General features: G+C 47.4%; 2 protein-coding genes across 3 annotated transcripts in view; one reads left to right on the top strand and one right to left on the bottom strand.

The window, feature by feature from the left end:
- LOC118094828 (trafficking kinesin-binding protein 1) overlaps nucleotides 1–9000 on the top strand; it is a 43288-nt gene extending 34288 nt beyond the window's left edge. Inside the window, exon 16 of one of the 2 annotated variants that reach the window (XR_004693781.2) lies at nucleotides 1117–1222. Coding sequence is in view for 1 of the 2 variants with exons in the window: in XM_035135527.2 (XP_034991418.2) it covers nucleotides 1117–1579 (463 nt within the window). In the remaining variant the exon portion in view is untranslated. Of the gene's footprint in view, nucleotides 1–1116 lie in introns of both variants that reach the window. The other variant, XM_035135527.2, reaches the window with a different exon arrangement.
- LOC118094615 (Golgi-associated RAB2 interactor protein 3-like) overlaps nucleotides 8052–23530 on the bottom strand; it is a 71282-nt gene continuing 55803 nt past the window's right edge. Inside the window, exons 3-7 of the mRNA XM_060282111.1 lie at nucleotides 16289–16488; nucleotides 13012–13261; nucleotides 11158–11444; nucleotides 9014–9069; nucleotides 8052–8167 (exon numbers count right to left, since the gene is read on the bottom strand). Of these exons, the coding sequence (XP_060138094.1) occupies nucleotides 8052–8167; nucleotides 9014–9069; nucleotides 11158–11444; nucleotides 13012–13261; nucleotides 16289–16488 (909 nt within the window). The remainder of the gene's footprint in view (nucleotides 8168–9013; nucleotides 9070–11157; nucleotides 11445–13011; nucleotides 13262–16288; nucleotides 16489–23530) is intronic.

The following is a 23530-nucleotide window of genomic DNA, read 5'->3' as shown; positions in this document are numbered from 1 at the left end:
AGAACAAGGCCCTGTTTCGACTATTCTTCGTCAGCAAAGATTCACAGGTCAAAGTGTACCAAATATGTTTGCCTTTAATAGTCAAAACAGGGCCTTGTTCTGATTTTTACTGGAATTTACCTTTATTTGCCTTCAACATTGGGATTGATTCCCATTTAAACTCCGCATCACATCAATAAAACCTTGTGAAGATTTATTTGAAATCCATCTTCTTTTGGCCTGAGTTCTTGCAATTTATCGTTTATTTCTCTACTTGTCCCTTTATTGGCACTTCTGGATTGTTTTGTTGTGCTGATGAACAGAGCAAGGCCTATGGGGCTTTCCCCACAGAGATTCCAGAGGGAGATGCCACTCTGCACCCAACAGAGAACATGGCCCATAGTGGGCTTTCCATTTTAACCCTGGCAGTTCCAAGCTACGTGGCATCTGCGCCTCCCTCTCTGTGCCCTGAAGACGATCGGTGCAAATCCCTACTTCCTGGTGGGTTGGGTCACAATGGATAGATCGAATCCCTCCAGTTCTCAACCTGCCCAGGCTTAATGGCACCCCAAAGTCACAGCCCAAGGCAGTCACATCATGGGATAGGGTTCTGCTGTTCTGTGCCTTCAGTACCCGTGCAGGGTGGGACAGGAATAAATTCAAAAGGATTTGCACCACAAACAGCTTGTGATTTTTAGCGAGAGGGTGGCAGGCAGAGAAGGCTGCATTCAGATGGAAGTGGCTACTCCGCTCAGTTTGATTTAGTTCTGGTCTCTTTCACGCTCTGAATGGCAACAAACTTGGAGAAGCTGCCTGCTCTCTGTTTGTGTTCTCTTAGCTCAGTCTCTTGGGTTGCCAACTTCCCACATACAGTAGGAGGTTCAGCATTTTCATGGCTCTGCATGGGGATTTTCTAGTGAGCTGTAATGTCAGCCTGAGCCAACCTGCTTGGCCACCAATGCTTCACATTAAAGAATGCCCCTACCCCTGCAGAAGGAAGCTGAACTTGCTCCTGAGCATCCTATGCATGCCTTTAGTGACTGCAGCTACTCCTGCCTCCGGTCCATGGAACTGAATTTCTCTCCCCTCTCTCTCTCTCTTTGTGTGTGTCTTCGTGTCCACCCCTTCCCTCTCCAGTCTTTATAATACAGTTGTGCCCTCTTGTGGGTCCCGCACGGGGCTGAGCCCCCCTCACGCTCCCCAGCTCCCCCTGCAGGAAGAGCCCGGCTGTGAAGAGAAGCAGAAGGAGGACCCCCCTCTTGGACTAGTGACTCTGCTGACGGAGCAAGGCATTTCTGCACAGAGCGGGGCGGGGGCAGCCTCGGCCTTGGCCTACTTCCCCAGAGGCTCTTGGCTGTCTCCTCCTTTGGGCTCCCTGTGGTGCTGCCGCTGGGGCGGCCTAGGGGAGTGGGCCTTGGGATCGCCTTGGTTGCGGCAGAGGGGGGTGGAGGAGAAGGAGGACAAGCCCAGCATCTTCAGCTTGAACCTGGTGGAGAAGCTGCAGCAGCTGGGGCTGGACAAGGTGGTAAGAAGAGGGGAAGCCTCATACGCAGCTTCACACCTGCAGGGGCTTCATCGGAGGAAGAGGTGTCTGTCGTGAGGACTCTGCAATTTTGTGCTGCCCTCCGCTGGTGGGGCATCTGTGAGACAGAGGGGGCTTCATGCGGACTGCCTCCTGGACAAAGCCCAACTGTGATCCTGAAGTTTGGGGTGTGGTTGGGGGGGAGGGACCCTGCAGGCTTTGCAGCAAACGGGGGGGTCTGCCAACCACAGTGCCCTGTCGCCATTGTGTCCTCCACTTCCTGTGGATCAGGAAAGTTGAGGAATCATTTTGATGTCTACTCTTGCTGATAAATCTTTCCACAGCTTCCTTCTGCCTCCACCCTAGGAACCCTGGGAGTTGTGGTTCTGTGGGGCCCTTTTGCAAAGCTGCAATCCCCAATGTACTTTTGCTATGAAGGCTTTGGGGCCTGGGCAAGAGGAATGAGCCCTGTTCATCGGAGCAGCTTCTAGGCTGATATCTTGCTGGCATCAGGAGTGCCCCCTTTTCTGCCTTGGTGCAATCCTTGACTCTCCTGTGAGTGCCCAGGATGCAGAGTCATCTTGGATCGGAGCTATGACGCTGCAGAGGGAAAGGGGCTAACTTTGGACGTCACAGCTGTGGGTCACATCCTGGAGCTTAGGGAGGCTGAGCCTGGAAAGAGCTGGCCCAAAGTTCAAAAAGCACACAGCTCCAAGCTCATCTTCACGGACCATGACTCTCCCTGCTTTCTGCACTATAGTCACTGCCTTCACTGCTAATTCGCGTAAGAAATGCACACCTCTTCTGTCTCTCTCTGTGTGTGTAGTACGTAAAGGCAAGTAGTGGTATAGGCAGGACTTGTGGGAGTAATAGGTTGGGCTGTTTGCATGCATGATGGGCTTGAGAGGGGGTGTTTTTGTCCTTTACCTCTCCTGCCAACTTCAATTTTCTTAGCCTCGGGCAAACGCAATAGTTGGGTCTATTCCTCATCTGGATCTGGTAAGGTTTTCTCCATTAAAAGACACAGTCTCAGTTCATTGAGGAAAAGGGACAAAGAAGGCTGACCGGGATCCTGTTGTGCCCCCCCCCAACACTCCCCTATGGACCCATTTAGTGCCCCTTCCTTCTCCCACCTTAGCCACCCAGAGCTGGCTTTGTTCTCCCCACACCCTGAACTCTCCTTTTGGGGAGGCAAAGCTCTCCTCTCTTTCTTGTGTTGCTGAGGATTTTCCTGCACTTCACTCTTCCCCTCCTCCTCCTCTCCACTGGAGTTTTTAATATTGCATTGCCCCTGAAATCTGCCTCGTGTCTGTTTCGTCCTTGCTGGAGCAGGGCAGCTCTGTTCATCTTCCTTCAAAGCGTCTTCTAACAACAGTTATGGTAATTCTCAGACTTGGGCAGCTCTATGGCTGGTTTCCACAGATTGCTCTGTTGTGGGTCTCCCCCCCCCTTCAGTGGACGTCCGTATTTTCCCATTTATAAATGTTAACTTAAAGTCCCACACCCATTCCTTGCACGCTCCTGTATGTGTGCTGCACACCACTTTGCATAGCCAGCCCCTCATTTTGACACATGTGTGTTCCTGTTATGTTCCTGTATCTCCTTTCAGTGAAATAAACATGGTGTTGCTGTTGCTCTGCTGTTGCCTCTCTCTTTCCTTCTCACCCACCTCTTCACGACAGCCTGGGCTTGGTTTTTGTAACCAGCTGACTCGCATGGCAAAGCTTCTTTAAAGACCTAAACCTCTACAGGCAATAGGGGTGAGTAACAGGGTAGTCATCAAGGGAGCACGGAATGAATGAAGCTATAGCAACGTTTCCCAATGCCAAATGAACTTGAGGGGCTCCAATGCAAAGAATGAAGGTGGCAACATGCAGACACTGCGGGGAGCGATTCTGCTTCTGCTTCACATACGGTGGTGGTCAAATGGAAAGTAAGGTTGTATCTAACTTTCCTAACTTGTCAATCAATCCATCAACCTCTGGTGGATGATTTAGGATTGGGTCTGGCATTACTTTTGCTGTGCATGTGTGCCAGTATCCATACTTGGCAGAGTCACATCTCAACGCAGCTCCTTCCTTGGAAGCGTCTTCAGGGTTGTTTATTGACACACAGTAGACAATAAACACTCATGGACGCCATAAAGATTCAGTCAAGTGTAGAGGTTTACTTGACAAGCATAAAAGCATATTGGTAGCAAATATATACAGACATTCACCACTGGTCGTGGTCAAGACATGCTTAGAGTCCAACAAGAGTACAAGACACACTGCTTCCCTCACCGCAAGGCGCAAGCAAGAGATTCACAACAAGTTGCACAGAACTATTGTTATCAGTACTTCCTGTCAGCCTGCGCATGTCCAAAGAACAGTTCCCACAGGAGAAACGTCCTTGCATAGACAAAACAATCTCTGCCTTCTGCTGCTTCTTGAAACTTCTTCTCTGCTCTTCTGTGTTTCTGCAACAATGGTTCTCTCACACACATAGAGAATATCCAACAATGGCTGTGTTTCTATGCAGCCCTCGCTACCTTCAGCCAGTAGGTTTTGTTGAGTTTCAACAGGTTTTGTGCTGCCTCTTCACTTCCTTGTTTTATAACTATTTGGAGGAAGGGTGGGGACCCTGTGCCACTTCAGGCATCGTACTCCCATCAGCCCCAGCCATCCTGGCCAGTGTTCAGGGATGATGGGGGATGTAGTCCAGCAACAACTGGAGGACCACAGGTCCCCGATTGGTGGGGATAGCCTTAAAACGTTGCATTAGGCTACCATCTCAGAACTGGTATCCTTCTCATGGGGAAGCAAACCAAGTCGTGTAGGTTTTTTGCAGTCTCTGTGTGCATCATACAGAAACAGGACTGGGCTGTGGTCTCGTACATACACACCAACTGGTGGATAAATCCTGCAGCTTTGGTCCATTTCTGCTAGAGCAATGTTTCTCAACCTTGGGTCTCTTGCTGTTGTTGGACTACAACTCCCATCATCCCTTAGCTAGCAGGACAAATGGTCAGGGATGATGGGGATTGTAATCCAAAGACAGCTTTGAGAAACTGTGCTAGAGGCTGAGTGTCAACGTGTTTAGGGCTATTCCTGGCCTAGAGGCAGTGGGATAAGGGGCTGCAGTTGCATGGGTTGTCCACTAGAGGTAGGAATCGGCAAGTGGGAAAAGCAAGCAAAAGCGGGAAATGGGAAGTGAAATGGCTTCATCTGACCACCAGGTGGCTGCAGAGATTTGTGGCAAGCGCTGCCTGCATTGTGGAATGTTCCTTCCTTACTCAGTGGTACGTGAATGTCCAGTCCAAATGCTCAGAAGCCCCCTTGTTGGATCCTACTGCATGCATTCCAGGTTGAGGTGTGTTTTAAAATAACTGGTTTTAGAATTCAGACCTGGGAAGTATTGATTCAAATTAGGAACAAACTAGTACACTTCTGTACATGTACAAGACATTTGAGGATCAGGCCAGCCTCCATGCCCTGAGCCACTTGAAATTGGTTTGTAGTAGATGCATGTTAACCCAACTTGAATGCTGCTTGATGCCTTGGGGCTGAGCATGGGCAGAGACTGCAGAGAAGAGTCGGTTCCAGGAAGTTCTGTCCGTGGTGCTGAATCTGTGATGGTGCCTTCACAGTCACAAGTCATTTCCTTCATGTGGTTGATTACGTATATCTTGCCTTTCGGCTCCCATGCCTGTTCAGGGTGTGAAGCTGCCTGTTACTACTCCACAGTGCATGGGAGAGGCCCATACAGACTTATCATGCCATGGTGGCTATTTGTCGAGTGTTGAGTATGGGCTCAAGACATTTTGCTGGCTGAGCAAAGTGCGGTTTCCGCCCCCGACTCCATTCCACCTACTGAACGAGATGGACAGTCGACTCTTGGGTGATGAGGTAGTGCCCTCCTTTACAAGGGTGCATGTAGGACCCATTGCTGTGTACACCAGCAGAGGGCAGGAGCTCACCATTTCTGCCTGCCCCCTTAGGATCTGCTGCCTGAAGCAGTTACCTCATTCCACCTGATGGTAGGGCTGGCCTTTCCCCACTGCCTGTTGTGCTACAGCAAGGGTGGCCATCTTGGCCGACCCACGGCCACCTGCCAATCACCTAACATGTGTTATATATGGGGCGGGCCAAACTGCAGTTTCACCAAACTGCGGGAGGCAGTGGAAGACAGGAGTGCCTGGCGTGCTATGGTCCATGGGGTCACAAAGAGCCGGACACAACTAAACAACAACAACAATGGGGCAGGCAGCTACAAAAGCATCTGCCCTGGAGTGGCTGACTGACAGGAAGGGAATTACTCCCATGGAATGTTGCAGACAAATAAACAACAACCCCTACCTGTCTCCTGATGGGGACATCTGGAGAAGGGCATTAGGAGATGAGCTGAATACCTGAGCAGGCTGAAATGGGAGCAGGCACCCCTTTATGTACCTGTGTTCCAAATGTTCAGTGTTTTATAGGTAAGCAGGCTCTGCCCAGGAGATACTGTAGACGTCATATCAGCCAAAGCTCTTAAAAAGCATGCTAAAATCTGCTTGGGCCTTGAGTGACAAAACTAGATCTAGGAGCACACTCAAACTGCACAGCATCCCCTTTCTGGGGAACTTCACCTGGAATTAGGGAATTGCTCATCCACCGAGCCACCATCTTGTCAGGATTTAATTTGTTGACTGGGCCACATCCAGGCCATTACTTTTTTAAAAAAAATGTTTTATTGATTTGCACATACAGTGGTACCTCGGGTTACAAACACTTCAGGTTACAAACTCCACTAACCCAGAAATAGTACCTCAGGTTAAGAACTTTGCTTCAGGATGAGAACAAAAATTGTGCTCCAGTGGCCGCAGGAGGCCCCATTAGCTAAAGTGGTGCTTCAGGTTAAGAACAGTTTCAGGTTAAGAACGGACCTCCGGAATGAATTAAGTCCTTAACCAGAGGTACCACTGTAAGCCCAAAGTTTAGAAAAGCAAAATAAATAAATATTAATACTTCACTGATGACCCCAAAGAACGGGAGACACCAAAATGACATGTTGGACTTTGGCAAACTTAAATAGATAGACCGTCCTGGAGAGGGGAAGTGGGTCTTTTTTGTACAGGTAATTGTTGTTATATACTGGAAATCAGTAAAACTGTCTTTTTGGGGGGAAAAGAAATCTCCCAAAGTATAATACAACATATAACAATATAACAAAAAAGGTCATAAGTATATTGTATGGTTTTTGTAATTGTCAAAGGAGTCAACAAACAATAAATAACAGTGTCCCCAGGTGTTTTGAAAAGAATCACATATTCTAGCCTGCTACTGATTTAGGGGACCATTCAGCCCATCCACTGCCTTGCTTGACTTACAGTGTCATGCTATAAATACCTCCTCAGAAATGGGGCCTAATCCCAGATAAGCAGGAGTGGGTTTAACAAGGAGAGACAGAGCTGGCTTGTCGTCAGCATTCTGGTTGCACATCACATCTGGGCCTAGTTTTCAGTGTCCACCTGGCCCCTACTGAATTGGCCGGGCATGTCTTTTGATGGAAATCAGGCTGGTATAATTCCCATCTGGAGATCGTAATTGTTATGTGAAGAGGGCTTTTAGGTGAGAGTCCACCTGTTGAGTTTTGTTATATGGCCGGGTTAAAAAAAAAAAGTTGAAAGGCGATTTGTAATTATCTTTCTTTATGTGGGGGAGTAAAGGGGGGGACCCCCAAAAAAGTTTGTACCTTGAAACATGCTTTAGGAAGGGCAAATAAGGGTGTTTCAGAGACAATTTTTACCGCAAAAATCCTTTCAGTGCAGTTTCCCAGCATACCTACCTGCCTCTTGGTATAGCACACCCTCGGTACTTGTGGATGCAAAGTCTCAATTCTAGTGGCTATTCAACCCCCCTTCCTTTTTCAAGCACAATCTTGTCAGAGGGATAATTTCATGGCTTGCCAGGGGTCACAAGCAGCTCTCCATTCTGCCCGAGTTAATTAGTGGACCCCATGGCAGAAAGTGGCAAAATCCATCAGGTGACCTTGGCAAACGGAGGCAGTCGAAAGTTAATGTTCCTGGCGCTCCCCTGAGAATTTTAATGAAGGTGGCCCCAAGTGGAGAAATGGAGGGCATCCGGTAATAATTGCCTCGGGGCCTCTGGCAGCTTTGGAACAGGCCGATCCAAAGGTGTGAGGCTTTATTGATTACCAGTGAAGGGATTTTTGTCTTGGGGTTCAACAGAAAGGACAGCGCGTCCAAGAAGGAAACAATTTGGTCATGTACAGAGCTTTCGCTCCCTCAGTCCGCTTCTGGCCTCGTCCGGAAGTTTCTTAAGCTAGGCCGGCCCTACCATTTGGCGGGTGCTGCAGGTGCAGAGTAGCAACACAGTGTCAGAAAATGCAACTGTTTGCTATTCAGTGTGCCCTGCACCCCCTTAACTTTGACCTTGCTTCTAATTTCCCACCTTTACCCACAATGTTTTGCTTTTTTGGGTGTTCTTTGTTTTTATTATAACCAGTCTCTTTAGTAATGTTGAGGTGGCCAAGAGGCTCTGGAATTTGGGTTCTCCTTTCCCTCCGCTCAGCGTTTCTTTCCTTTGCCCCGGGACCTGGCATCTCGGCTCTTGCTCCTCTTCCGCCTCCCCCAGGAGCAGGATCTGATGAGTGAGACAATCCTGCTGGTCGTCCGGCTTGAACCTGCGGAGGAAACAGGAAAAGGAAGTAGACACATGACTTCCTGGAGCACAAGAGTCTGCTCCAGTGTGCAGGCAAACAAGGAAGTAAAAGAGATGGCAGGATCAGGCAGGCAGGGTTAGGAGCCTGAGTTGAAAAAGAGAGACCCATTAACTTAAACTGGGTTAATAGCCATTTCCTCCTCTTAGAGAAATATGGGAATTGTAGTTCTGTGATAGAGAGGAGGGATAGTGTAGGCCTAATCCAGGGATGGGAAACTTGCAGCCTTCCAGATGTTGTTGGTCTCCAACACCCATCATCTCAGGCCAGCAAGGCCTAGTGAGTAGAGATGTCAGGAGCTGGGGGCCACCAACATCATCTGCATGTGAGAAGGTCTGAGCTGGTTGCTCCAAGCTCAGAATGCATGGCTTTAACAAGCCATTCTTGTGTTCCTATACCACTTGGCTTCTGAAACTAAGCCAGGCTTTCCTGCCTATGCAATATTTTCTGAATGCTGTGTGGAAAAGCACATGAATCTGACCTTCGGAGAGTCTGTAAGTAAACCATTTTAACTTACCAAACGTGTGGTCTTTTTCTATGCTGGGGAAGAGGAGACTATTTTGGAACTCACAAGGGCATATATTAAAGGTCCAACAGTCTATATTTCCACGTTTTCCTAGTTTCATATTTTGTGACTTTAAATCTCTGCTGGGGTTCTCCCACCAAATAATAATGGCCCCAAGCCGAGATCTAGGCACCCAATGAATTCCCCTTCTATACCTATTTTTCTCTTGTCAACAACAGGTAGGGCATAAGGCAGGAGGCCGACAGTAGGGGGAGCTAGAGCCAATGATGGGCAGAGCCAACTACCGGTAATTCTGGTTTTGCCTCCATCTTCATCCCTGCTGATGTCTATAAGGACAATACTGAAAGTAAGGAGGAGGAAGCTGGTAGGAAACTGGTTGTAAGTAAGAAGGCAAACAAATGGAGTCTCGCTGAAGACAGACTGAACATTTAGCCTAAAGGATCAGTCTCCACTGTGGGGCCCAGGCGTGGCTTAAAGAAGAAGAAGCCTAAGAACAGAGACTTGATGTTGCCCATCAGCAGTGAACACCTGGGCAGCAGACTGAACCAAGGGCACTGGTCACACTATGGTGAGATGCATTTCTATTTAAGCAACCATAATGATAAAACTGTGGCCTATGGTGTTTTTTTATGGCAATGCAAGAAGCGGCCATCCTAAAGAGCAGGGCTGCTTATCAACTAGAGTAGGAAGCTGATTGATAAGAGCCACAAAAAGGCAGAACTGTCAGCTCTCAACGGACGTTTAGCAACTCTTACTTCTCCGGGGAGACTTCCTTCTGCTACTTCTGCTCTTACTGCTTTTCCTGAAATGAGAACAGCCAGTCAAGACCACTCCATCCAATGACATCTCACAATTCCCCACGGCCACCTTGGGAAATTCTTCCAGCATTGGATCCCTGGGAGAATTTAGTTACCTTGCAACATTATTTTTTAGGATGCAAGCAGACTTGCCTTCAGTACTCACCCCTCCGGCCTCTAGGTTTCTTAACCCACTAGATGCATGCCCACAGCCAGTAACATATGTATACTGGAGGTGAAACCTACCTAAAGGTTGTATAGACTTCCTTTCATGCCATGTTTCCAGGCACAGACCCAGGCTCTAAAGCTCTATGCTGGAACGGGTGTTTTTCCACCCTATCGCTTTTCCCAGGAAAAGCCACATTTTACCACTGAGTTGGAGCAAATGGCAATCAGGTTTTCTGCCAGTTGCCATTTGCTCCAATTCAGCATTAAAATGTGAGTTCTCAGGGCCTGGATAGCTCAGTTGGTTAGAGCATGCATGGTGCTGATAACACCAAAGTTGCAGGTTCGATCCCCATATGGCTCAGCTGCATATTCCTTGCATTGCAGGGGGTTGGACTAGATGATCCTCAGGGTCCCTTCCATCTCTACAATTCTATGATTCCATGAAAGGGCTGTGATAACAACTGCTTGGACAGGGAGTTTTAAAGTGCAGGCCAGTGCCTGGAAAGCATGGCACAAAAGGAAGGCCAGATGAACCCTAAGTCCAAAATTCACCCAAGTCTGAAAATCAATTTCAACATGTGATATGTTTCAATTTGGGGTGGTTGCAATTCAGCTTTCAGGGGGCCACAAAACAAACAAACCAACTCTGAAATCTGTTTTCCAGATTGCAGAGCTATAATGCTATTTGTCCAATCCAATACTGAATAGCTTTAATTATGTTCTAAAAGCTGCATTTTAGATGTTGTTAAGACACCCTGGGATCTGTATGTAGAAGGGTGGGATAAACGAAATAATAATAATTATGAAAATAAAAATAGGGAATAAACAATAAAATACATGTCACCATTTGATTAAATAACCAATAGATACTGGTTTGCTAATCCCCAATCATTCCTAGTCCAACAATATCCCAGAGGCTTCCAGGTTTACAGGCTGATATGACTTGCATCTTCCAGGTTCCTAAAGGGTTTGGTTGACTGCCAAGTGATGGTGGCAGCTCTCTGTGGTATCCCCTGCCCTTGCAATCTTTGCAGCAACTTTATGGCTGTGTACAGATAGCATACATTTAAAGCATGTGGCTTTCCCTCAAAGAACCCTAGGAACTGTAGTGTTTGTGAATGGTGCTGGGAACTGTAGCTCTGTGAGAGGCAAGCTGCCATTCCCAGGGGTGAGCATGCGTGCCTAGGGAAATGCGCTTTCAATGTCTGCTATGTACGCAGCCTCTGTATGGCGCCTGGCCCCAGGGCACTCAAATCAGCTTCACGGCCGGGTGGGGATTTGAAGCCAGGTCTCCCCACTGTCCTGGTCTGTTGCTCTGACCATTACACCCCACTGCCTCCCAGGAGTTGCTTGTTCTCTCTCTCTCTCCTACTTTTCAAAACAGTGTGTTTGAGCTGGAGCCCTGCACATTTCAGCTCCCTTGACACCCCTCCCCTCTCCCAAACAAGCCCATAACCCAGTACCTGCTCATCTTAGGGCTTCTCTCAGTCCTCTCGGGCTGACTGCCCCGACTCCTGGTGCTGGGCGGGCGCTCCAATGGCTCTGGCAACCCCAGCTCCTCAAAGTCAGTTGTCCTTCCTTCGCTTTCAAATGGAGAAGGGCTGGGGGCTCTGGAGCTGGGCTGGCTCCCCATGGACAAAACCAGGCTGCGCCTGCTCCTGACATCCTCTTGTGCAGGGCTGCGAACTTCAGCGGGTGAATAGATACTACGGATGCTCACTGTTTCTTCTAGGTTTAAGGATCCCAGGCTCTGGGGCAGAAAGATGGAACAGGACCGTTGAACGCACCACCAAATAATTCTCAGGCCTACATCGTAACATTGTGCAGCGTGCAAAGCACTTCACACAAACACATTTGTTTCCTACTCCCCCTTGCCCTTTCCTCCAAGTAACTCAAGCTAGCATACTTATTTCCAACCCCCCCCCCCCGCATCTTATCCTCACAATAACCCCGCCAGGTAGGTTCGGCTGAGAACCAGTGGCTGGCTCAAGGGAACCCAGTGAGCTTTGGGACTTTGGGACTGGAACCCGGATCTCCCAGGTGCTAGTCCAACACTCTGACCAGTAAAACACACTGCCGGGGTCTGGAGTGGGCTGTTGTCTTGGAAGCCAGGTTTGGGTGCAGCATTTCTGTGTGTGCAATTGGCACATGAGGGCCCCCACACACTCCTGCCTCTTCCCTCACCATACTTATGGCTATTCCACCACTTGCCATCTACACCAATGGGTGGAGCAGCACAGAAAATATCCCAGGTGTGTGTGTGTGCGCCTGCTTTTTTGGGGGGGGGTTCCTCTCCACCAACTATCCCTTCCACCCTCCACCCAGATTACGGAATTAAACTGCCATTCGCTCTTTCTTTAAAAAAGCAGAAATGTTCATGCAAATCTTCGTCCTGTATACCTGAAGGAGCGTCTCCACCCCCCCCCCCCACCGTTCAGCCCGGACACTGAGATCCAGCGCCGAGGGCCTTCTGGCGGTTCCCTCATTGCGAGAAGTGAGGTTACAGGGAACTAGACAGAGGGCCTTCTCGGTAGTGGCACCCGCCCTGTGGAATGCCCTTCCATCAGATGTCAAGGAAATAAGCAGCTATCCTAATTTTTAAAAAACATCTGAAGGCAGCCCTGTTTAGGGAAGCTTTTTAATATTTAATGCTGTATTGTTTTACTATTCAGTTGGGAGCCGCCCAGAGTGGCTGGGGAGACTCAGCCAGATGGGCGGGGTATAAATATGGGCAGGAGCTGTAAAAGAAGCAACCCGACTTGGGGTTACTTAGTGTTCTTCGTGATATGTGAGTGCGTGCACCAAACTGTTTGTAAATTAAAAGATAACTCTCTCTCTCTCTCTCTCTCTCTCTCTCTCTCTCTCTCTCTCTCTCTCTCTCTCTCTCTCTCTCTCTCTCTGCCTTCTCTCCATCGGATGTCCAACCAGCTTAAAGCATCCAAGGATCGAATTGTGTGGGAGGTGGGAGGGGAATCAAATCAGTCCTGAGTTTCTTCTTACTGCATCTTACTACTTCTCTTTGTTTCTCCCACCCCAGACCTCTCCCATGAGTTTCCTGCAGCATCAGAGATATCGGTATGGGGCAGCAAGGGGGCACGGAGACATGGGGAAGGGCAGAGCATCATGCAGAAGGTTCCAGGTTTGATCCCTGGCATCTTCCTGGAGGCCTGGGAGAAACCCCTCTCAGCAATCCTGGATAGCTGCTGCCAGTCAGTGTAGGCAATACTGAGCTAGATAGACCCGTTTCCTGTGCTTATGTTGCCCTGCAAAGTGTCGTGTATAGTGATTACACTATATAAACGGAAGGAGTTGCACACCTGTGCCCTATCAGTCAGGGCCTCCCCAGACCCCCCAGGGTCTTCGCTCTTGCTGTGCAATAAGGGCCCTTGGTCTGAGGGTGGCCGGAGCATGTTGACCACCTTGACCCACAGTTTGAAGACATCCTCTTTCATGCCAGGCTGGGGGCAGAGCTGCAAGTAGAAGGTGCGGCCGCTCGCCAGCTTGAATCGCAGCTGCTTCTTCTCTGCATTGTGGAGCGAGATCTTGACAAAATGCAGAGGGATAAGCCTGTAGGCGGTGGAAAGGAAGAATGAATAGAATAGAATAGAATAGAATAGAATAGAATAGAATAGAATAGATCTTTATTGTCATTGTCCCCTTGCAGGAACAACGAAATTTTTCGATTGCTGTATCAAGTAGGGGCGTGATTCAGTTTGGACGCTGATTCAGCACGTACAAAAACAGCCCCGATTTGGTCCAAACAGCTTCAGAAGGTGTCTGATTCAGTTTGGGGTCCAAAGCTGAACCCCAGTTAAGAAAGACATGAAGTTTTTGTGCCTCTATTAGTGAGGAAAATGAAGAAATGGTTTTAGCTTCTCTCTTTTTCTCTGTTTGGCAGAACTGGATGGACTTTGCGGGCATAGCCTCAATGGATAAAGGTAAAGGGACCCCTAACCATTAGGTCCAGTCATGACCGACTGGGGTTGTGGCGCTCATCTCGCGTTATTGGCCGAGGGAGCCGGCGTACAGCTTCCAGGTCATGTAGCCAGCATGACAAAGCCACTTCTGGCGACCAGAGCAGCACATGGAAACGCCGTTTACCTTCCCTCTTGGAGCGGTATCTATTTATCTACTTGCACTTTGACATGCTTTCGAACTGCTAGGTTGGCAGGTGCTGGGACCGAGCAATGGGAGCTCACCCCGTTGCAGGGATTTGAACAGCCAACCTTCTGATCAGTAAGCCCTAGGCTCTGTGGTTTAACCCACAGCGCCACCTACACCCCAGCCTCAATGGATAAATCCTGACAAATTCTAGACAAATAGGTCCAGGGTTCTTCATCTATTAAAACAACAACAACAACAAATATTTCTGCACTGTCAGGCTGCTCTCTGCAATCCCTTTCAAGCAGCGGAGGCTTGTCCAGTAGCCAGTAGCCAACAAACATCAAAACCACTGAGTAAACACCTAGCAAGTGATACAAAACCCTCCAGAAATAGTCACGGTGCACATTCAAAGCAGGTGCTTGCAACAATACAAAATTGCCTCTGTTTTTCCTCCCTTTTCCATACAAAGCTGACAAAACACACACACACACAGGCTCAGCTCCACCTGCCACCTTCCATACCTAGATGACCTTGGTTGCTCATTAATCAGCGTTCATTGTTAGTGGCCAGCCCATCAAGAAGGATTGCAAACCCTTCCAGGAAAAGTTGGGAAAGGGGGGGAGAGACACCCTGCCTGAAGTCCCAGAGAGCCTCTGCCGATCAGTGTAGAGAGTCCTGAGCTAGACGGACCAAAGGTCTAACTCAGCATGGCAGTTTGCTGTGGACTTGGGGACTGAGGAATCCAAGTAGGACAGAAGCATAGCTGAATTGAAGCCATGTCACTCAGTTACAGAAGCTGTCAGCAGTGCCAAAGCTACCAGTCTCCTACCTGCCAATAGCTGCCTGCCTGCCCACGGTCCTTGCCTGCCTTTGAATCTGAGCATCAAATAGGAGCTGTTAAAATAAATCAGGGCTTCCCCAAGCAGCGAGGATGTTCCAGAGATGCAATGCTTGCCTGGGTTCAGTTTCTTTTGGAAGGAGGTCACTTGTTGCATTTTCATTTTTATTTATAAATGTACAGATTGAGCATAGGTGGAGGAGGACCAGACAGCCAAAACTGTCCTCCAGCAAGGCAGTTAGCACCCCAAAGTGCCCCCAGAGTTTACAGCTCAGTTCTCTCTCCCTCACCCCATTCTGTCTCGTTCAAAATTTCAGTCTGTTGCCCAAAATGCTTGTCTTGTTCTCTACTCACACATAGCATGCCTGCTACCTTTGACTGGAGGGGGGATGAATAAGGATAACTCAACTTCTCCAAGCATCACCTAATCTCCTTGGACAAGTTTCCCTGACCAAAAGATGAGCCTGACAACTTTGCTACAGTATACAGTGTTACCTCTACTTACGAATAACTCTACTTACGAATGTTTCTACTTACGAACGGAGCTCCATCCGCCATCTTGGATGCGGTTTAGATAGGATTTTTTCTACTTACGAATTTTTAGATAGGGTTGCTTCAACTTACAATTTTTTCTCCCAATGCATTCCTATGGGATTTTTTTGACTTACGAATGTGCGTTCGGAACGCATTAAATTCGTAAGTAGAGGTACCACTGTACAGAATCACAGAATTGCAGAGTGGGGCGGGACCATGAGGGGCATCTAGGCCAAACCCCTGCTATGCAGAAATCTTTTGCCCATTGTGGGGCTCAAACCCACAAATCTCAATAAGGGATTAAGAGTCTCATGCTCTACTGGCTGAGCCATGAACCGTGATAAGGGACACCACCATCATAATGAGTACTGTACTGTGTATAAGACTAGGTTTTTTTATTTTAAAATTATGCTATAAAGTGGGGGTCGTCTTATACATGGATAGTGCATAGGTTTCTGCCGTGCTGTCAGCAGCTATTGGGCATGTTATTGGTTGCTGCGTCAATGGCTGGTGTTGATTGGCTGACGCTGTGGCAATTTGGCAGGCGATTGGCAGCTTCAGCCCGCGAGGTTACAGACGAGAGGCAGATTTTGCGACGTGTGCAGGTGAGTGATTTTTGGCACACACACCCTAAAAAACCAACTCTGTGCCATCTCCCCCAATTTTCTTAAATTGGAGTCCCCAAAATTTATCCATGAGGGCGTCTTATGCATGGAAAAGAAAAAACCTAGCAGGTCCCAGGGCACCTTACAACAATTTGAAGTTCAGGATTAAAAACAGGTAAAACAAATTTCAGAAGTCATAGTGTGGTCGTTTTGGTTGCATCAACCCTGTCCTGTAAACTCACCCTTGTAAGATTGCCAACCTTTTTAAAAAAAAAGGATTGCGAGAATCTTCAGTCCAAGAACAGCTGTGGCGTAACAAGCAGAAAGGAACAGGTGAAGCTTGCTTTTTTTTTTTTTACAGCAGATACCACGAACACTTCACCTATGAGTTTGGCCTGTTCAAGTTGCAGCATCCCCATCCATTAAAAATGGTGGCCTGTCTTACATTACAAAGCCTTGAAAGGCATTGCAGCACCTGCAGAGTTTCTGTATGGAGACGGGAGCTGGGCCTACCTGGTGAGCTCTAATCCCAGCGACGAGGAAGACTGGCGGAGCAATTTTTTAAACTTCTGGGGCTTCTCTTCGGGAGGGCAGGTGGGGCGAGCCAGAAGCAGCACGTTGGGGACCGTCATGCTGGAGGAGGTGCAGGCAACCCCGACAGTCACGGTCTGGACTTGGTTGTGTACGTCAATCACCTCTCCTCGCTTGTTAATCTGCAGAGAAGAGGGAAGGGCAGTGGCAGATAGGCAGGGCCTCATTCAGCAGAATAGGCAGGAGGACCCACAAACGGCGGCACTGATGGTGTGTCACATCCTAAGACCCATCTCAAGAGAGGCAGTGCCTGAGACCTCACTGTGCCACTCAGAATGCTGTCAACAGTATACAAACATACACAAATAAGTTACAAACACAATTGTCAATTATATAAACAGGCGTAACCGGCTGCTGTTAACAAGTCATTCAAGAATTTATAAAGACAATGTAAAATAACATAAATAGCACAACCACGTGTTGCAAAGTATCAAAAAGGACTTAGTCCAACATGAATGCAATGTCCACAGTCATAAGTCGGAGTTCATATATCATAGTTCATATAGCATATAGGGTATCCATATGGAGATAAATCAAAATAGATGTAAATACTTGAGTTCCACAGAATAAGGTGTTCACCAACGTCTAGGTAGGTGGCAACAATGCGTCCGAATGAAGGTCGGGCGCGGCATAGGAATATCCACAGGTGAAAACAAGGTTCCTAGGTTATATACCTTGTTTCGCCACAGTTGGCATCAAGGTACATAGTTGGCATCAACAGAGCATAAAAGTAGATTCCTGGAATGATTCGTTTCCTCAGTTTTCTGAGAGGCCAACTAAAACAAACTTTATGAAAACTGCTTAGCCTAAGCAGCCACATCCCAGTTGATTTGGGTTGTTCTTGTTTAAATACTGTCTGGAAATCACCATATATTAACTGAATATTTGGTGGTCGCGAGTGTTTTAAGAAGTCTAGTTTATGGATGGGGTCCAAAGGATTGCTTCAGATATGACCAAGAGACTGGCCATTATGCCCAGTGAAATTGACCTCTTTTAAGCAAGTTGGCGCTTCTCCCATATTGCAAACCTTATGAGGAATGGTTGAGGGAGTTGGGTATGTTTAGCCTGGAAAAGAGGCGAATGAGAGGAGATATGGTAGTCATCTTCAAATATCTTAAGGGCTGTGTCACATGGAAGATGGAGCAAACTTGTTTTCTCCTGCTCTGGAGAGTAGGATTCAAACTGATGCATTCAAGTTGCAAAAAAGGAGATTCCGACTAAACATCAGGGAGAACTGTATTGACAATAAGACTCCCATGAGAGTGGGGTGGGCGCTCCTTCACTGGAGGTTTTTAAGCAGAGGTTGGATAGCCACCTGTCACAGATACTTTAGCTGAGATTCCTGTATAGCTTCACCATTAGTTTCCAGGGGAAGGAAGATGTCAGACTGATTGTGTGTCATTTACGTTTTAAGTAAGCTTAACATTCAGTATGGCAAGTACCATTAAAAGACCGATAGAGGAAAGAAAAACAGCTTTGGACACACTGCTTACTATTGGCATTCTTCAGCAGATATTGGCTGAACAAATAAAATCTTACAGATCAGAGACGAATGAAATGAGGAATGAAATGAAGCCAGAGATGAATGAAATGGGAAAGGGGACCAGAAATGATATAGAGGCTCTATACAATGAAGATCTGGCAGGACCGAGAGATGAAATCATGGCAAAACTAGAAGGAGCAACTGCTGAAATAGAAGAACCCACTATGCAAGTGTATGGAGAAATGAAGCAACCAAATGATAAAAGCTGAGATTTTTGAAAACAAAAATAAAGTTATAAATGGAGAGATAATCTGACATCAATGGAATTGAGAAAGAGTTCTACCTATGACTTGGAGTTTTCCCAGGGGATAAAGCTATTAAATCTCTGGCTATTTATTTATTGGAAGAAGAATGGAAAAAACACAAATGGAGGAATCAATACTAAATAAGGCTGGAAGAATATAGCTAACGCAACACGAAGTGGAAATTGAAGATACAGAACTGGGTGTGGACCAAGGGATAATAAGAAAAGGATTATGGAACATTATCTCAATATATGATCACAACGGAGAGACTTTTATATGAGCAAATAGGGAAAAGTTTGTCATTACATTAGTTAATAAGGAGGCATGGTTGCTGGAATTGATGGAGGCAAAGTTGATATGTTGAACTAGAGGAAAAAACTATCGCTGACGTTTATCAACATTATTAATTGGGAACCCCCTTTGTGTGAAAAAAACCCAAACAAAATCGTGGCGTGAATTTTTAAATGTAACTGACAGGCGGAGAATTAGAAGTCCTTTTTCTTTTCTTTAATTTTCTTTTTTGTTGTCTTTTTTCTACTCCCCCCATATGCTCCTCTCTCTCTCCCCCCCCTCCTTTTCTTTTTCTGCTTTTGTTTTTATATAGATTAGAGATTTTTTTATCTTGGAAAGAGATTCTTGCACTGCAGGGGGGCAGTGACCCTCGTGGTCCTTTCCAACTCTACAATTCTATTACTCTATGATTCTGTGAAATAAGTAAAACTCAATTAACCAACAGAATGGTCTTTCCTACAGAGGAAACCAAAGGATGCTGCATTCTCAACCTATTTAGGCCTCTCTTGTAGGCAGGTTTTCAATTAAAGTCTCCACCTGCTTAACAACATATGGAGTGGTCTTAATCTGGAAACTCTCTTTCCACAAGGAGGATCTGGACAAATTTCAGTGAGTCCTGCCTTCAATTAAAATAAATAAATAAATAAATGTACAGTCATACCTTGGTTTAAGTAAGCTTCGGTTTGAGTACTTTCAGTTTAAGTACTCTGCGGACCCGTCTGGAACGGATTAATCCACTTTCCAATGGGAAAGTTCGCTTCAGGTTAAGTACGGACTTCCAGAACCAATTACACCCATGCTTCGGGTTAAGTACGCTTCAGGTTGAGTACTCCGCGGACCCGTCTGGAATGGATTAATCCACTTTCCATTACTTTCAATGGGAAAGTTCGCTTCAGGTTAAGTACACTTCAGTTTAAGTACTCCGTGGACCGTCTAGAACGGATTAATCCACTTTCCATTACTTTCAATGGGAAAGTTTGCTTCAGGTTAAGTACAGACTTCCGGAACCAATTGTGTTTGTAAACCGAGGTACCACTGTATGTATGTATGTATGTGTGTGTGTGTGTGTGTGTGTGTATGTGCTTGAGAAAGAGAGGGGAGCTTCTGAATGTAACAATAAGCCGAAGCTGATATGCTTAAAAAGAAGAAGAATCAGAATAAGGAAATCAGCAGTCATCAGCAGTCATCAGCAGTCGTTAACAGCCATCTACAGGTTTACCACTCCCATCAGCCCATCACCCATTCCCCCCACCCCCCACCCTCTGCACATACATAAGGGTCTGACTGTTCTGTTTCAAGTGTATCTGAAGAAGTGTGCATGCACACGAAAGCTCATACCAATATAAAAACTTAGTTGGTCTTTAAGGTGCTACTGAAGGATTTTTTTTATTTTGAAATCTAAGCTGTTTTGCAGAAACATAACACAAATTATTCTTGTCCTGCATGTCAGGCACTCGCTCTGAAATCTGAAATTGCTGCACAGGATAATAAGGGCTATAATGACTGCCAGTTATCTGTTTTTACGTCTCCATAAGAACAGGGAATATAATTTAAGGGATGTGACTAACATGCCACCCTACATTTCACAAATGAAAGCAGGGACACACTTGGAGGGGGATGGCTGTTGCTGAGTGGGTAGAGCACCTGCTTGGCATGCAGAAGGTCCTAGGTTCAATCCTTGGCATTTCCACATAGGCCTGGGAAAGGCTCCCTGTCTGATACCTCAGAGAGCTGCTGCTAGTTACTATAAATAATGGACCAGTGGTCCGATTTGGTCTATTATTTGATTGATTGATTGATTGATTGATTACCTTCACCCTAAGCTCCCAGGGCAAATTACGGCATAAAAACACAATATAAAAACAATTCAAAACAACTCGCAACCATAAAAATAAGTTGGGTCTTATTTTGACGCCTCAAGTATCAAAAGCTGAGGTAAAAAGGCACGTCCTTAGCTGTATATAATGAAGGTGACTGACCTTTCACACACATTTCTCTGATGAAAATAGAGACATCCTATTCCATAATAATAATTTTATTATTTATACCCCGCCCATCTGACTGGGTTGCCCCATCCATTCTGGGCGACTTCTAACATATATGAAAGCATACTAAAGCATTAAGCATCACAAAGATTCCCTATATACCCCTATGCCTTCAGGTGACTCAGGGGTCGGATAACTCCATACCCTCCAACATTTCTCTGATGAAAATAGGAACGTCCCAAGGAAAAGTGGAATATTCTGGGATCAAATCAGAAACCAGGACAGCTTCTGTAAATCCGGGACTGCCCCTGGAAAATAAGGTAAAAGGTATAGGACCCCTGGACAGTTAAGTCCAGTCAAAGGTGACTATGGGGTTGCGGCGCTCATCTTGCTTTCAAGCTGAGGGAGCTGGCATTTGTCCATAGACAGCTTTCCTGGTCATGTGGCCTGCATGACTTAACCACTTCTGCCGCAACAGAACACCGTGATGAGTACCAGAACGCACTGAAACGCCATTTACCTTCCCGCCACAGTGGCAGGGCCGGAGCGTCCATAAAGGCGAGCTAGGCAACCGCCTAGAGCGCCGTCATGGAGGGGGTGCTGCCAGCCTGCCCCCTGCCCGCCGCCCTCCGCTCGCCGCCCTCCGCCCGCAGCTTTCCCTCCTGCTGCTGCTGGCTGCAGAGGCGCTTCCCTGCAATGCCCTGCAGGGGCGCAGGGCTGTGCCGCACGACGGGGAGGCGGGGGAACATGAGCACGAGCGCGCCCAGCGCAGCAGCGATGGCGCCGTCCGTCCAGCCGAGCACCATGAGCTCAGCGGGGTCGAGCGGACTTCCGCGCTCTCCAGCCATCCAGCCAGGCGACACGGCCGGCTCTAGGAGAGCTCAGCACCCTCCCGCCTATGGAGGGGACTCCGAGAGCTCCCCAACGACAGCCGCCGTGAGCGAGCGAGCGGTGGCCGTAGTGGCGGCAAGCGCCCGCAGCCGAAGCCTTCAGCTATGGGCGCTGCCGCAGCTGCCAGCTCGCTTGCTCGCCGAGGAGCTCACAGCGTCCCCTCCATAGGCGGGAGGAGCGCGAGCCAAAAGGAGAACCTATTTCCCCTGGAAAATAAGGATATTTGGAGGGTCTGACCTCTGTGGGGAGGGAGTTTCACAGTTTGGGGGCTGCCGCAGAGAATATCTTCTCCCAAGCTGCCACCCTCTCCCCACCCCATGCAACAGAACTACCGTACCAAGAGGGCCCCCTCTGCCAGTCTCAGAACCCAAGAAGGTCTAGGCAGGCATCCCCAAACTTCGGCCCTCCAAATGTTTTGGACTACAATTGCCATCAGTCCTGTTAGCTAGGGATCATGGGAGTTGTAGGCCAAAACATTTGAAGGGCCGCAGTTTGGGGATGCCTGGTCTATAGGGAAGGAAGGCCTGAGCCCCCAAAGCAGCTTCGTATCTATAAACTTGCAGCTGCCGTATTCCCAAACAGAAAGTACCTGAGGTATTGCCACAGCTCTCAACTCTGCATTGGTTTTTCTTTTTCTTTTTAAACCCAGCTATATTCAATAACTCTGCAATAGCTGGTTCTGCACTAGCGTCTAAAGCAGGGCTTGTTAGTGAGCTAATCAAGGCAGTGTCCCTTAAACAAACAAACAAACAAAAAAGAACATTTAATATCCCATGGATCTGGCCGTGTTCATTGCAGAAGAAATTACAAGTCAAAATCGTTCAGCGGCAATCTGACAGGTGGTTTTGTGTGTGCCATTGGGGGCAAGCAGTGGCATTTTGTATCCAGGAAGAACCGACTTTGTCATAGCCTGGATCTAAGTCCTATTGTATGATTTAATATTAAAATCACAAAGACGTTGCACTAAGGGGGAAACATCTCATAATTGCTGTTTGTGATAAATGGCCGTATTTTGTTGTTCAAAACGGGCTTCCTCTTTCCTTTTCTGAGCCACAGTTCAAAATGAATTGCATCAAATTCAAAAAGTGTGAAGTGGGAGAAAGTGTGCTCGATGTTGCCTTGGTGTTTGTGAATGTGCGTCTGCAGGCAAGTGCACTAGGGATATGACTTCTAGAGCAGAGGTGGGCTGCCATTTTGGATCCATTCCCTGAGGGGAAATAGTTGAGGACTGGGTGCTGGTAGGGCCAAAACCAAAAGTGGAGAGGGGAGCATTCTCCCTTTCCCCTCCCTCTCATATTCACTCATTCATTCATTCTCCAAGTGCTGTATGATGAAGGTCCCAGACACACCTCTGTGGGGAGGGAGCTCCACAGCTTGGGGGCCACCGCAGAGGGTTCCTCCTCCCTCCTGCATGTGGTGAGTGAGGAGGGCCCTGTTGCAACACTTCAAGAAAGATCAGTCTTACTAGCTGCTTTGCTTCTCTGTTATTTTCTCCTACTGATAGGGAACCCACTTAAGGGCTCTATACGGGCTCATAAGGGAAAAGGAGCAGATTTTGTTTACATCATTGTTAAGACTGCCAGCTTTCAAACTCCTCTTGTAAACTATGCTTTTAACAGTCAAGTCAATTACCCTAAAGTAGGTGATCATGCTTACCATCTCCAAATCTTAAAAAGATTCCCTGTTTTCTTAAAGTCATGCCCGTGTTAAAAGCTCAGACGTTGTCTTAGATGTTTGCTTACTTTTTAAAAATGAGTCATTGGGCAAGCCTATTTATTTTCCTACCAGTTCTCCGTGCACAGGCATAAATTCAACCAGTGAAGCTTTTCCTGGCCTGGAGAGGTGACAATGAGAGAGACTTCATCCGTTCAGGTTCTGCCTGCCCAGCAGCTATTAAAGGCACAGGAGCTGCTGCTGCTTCTGTTGTTTTTAAAGGTGCAGCCTGTTGGGGGCTGAACCTGGCACCTTCTGCAGGCCAAGCATGTGCTTCACCACGGAGCTACATCCCTTCCCCTATTACCTGAGAGATTAAGTCATCAGGAGAGATGGGAGGTAAGAGGGGGTGGGCCTAGAGTGGTCATCTTCTTCCTCTTCTTTTAACTTGCTCTGTCCCTGTGCTTTTAGGAGCAGCCTGCCAGGAAGGAAATGAAGCAGCTTCGGTTCTTCCTGTCCCTTTTAATCCCAGTGCTCAAGAAATGGCTGCATCTGC

Source organism: Zootoca vivipara, chromosome 13 (genome assembly GCF_963506605.1).
Source record: "Zootoca vivipara chromosome 13, rZooViv1.1, whole genome shotgun sequence".
Classification (NCBI taxonomy): Eukaryota; Metazoa; Chordata; class Lepidosauria; order Squamata; family Lacertidae; genus Zootoca; species Zootoca vivipara.
Note: the sequence above shows the minus strand (reverse complement) of the source record. Positions and strands in the feature narration are given on the sequence as shown.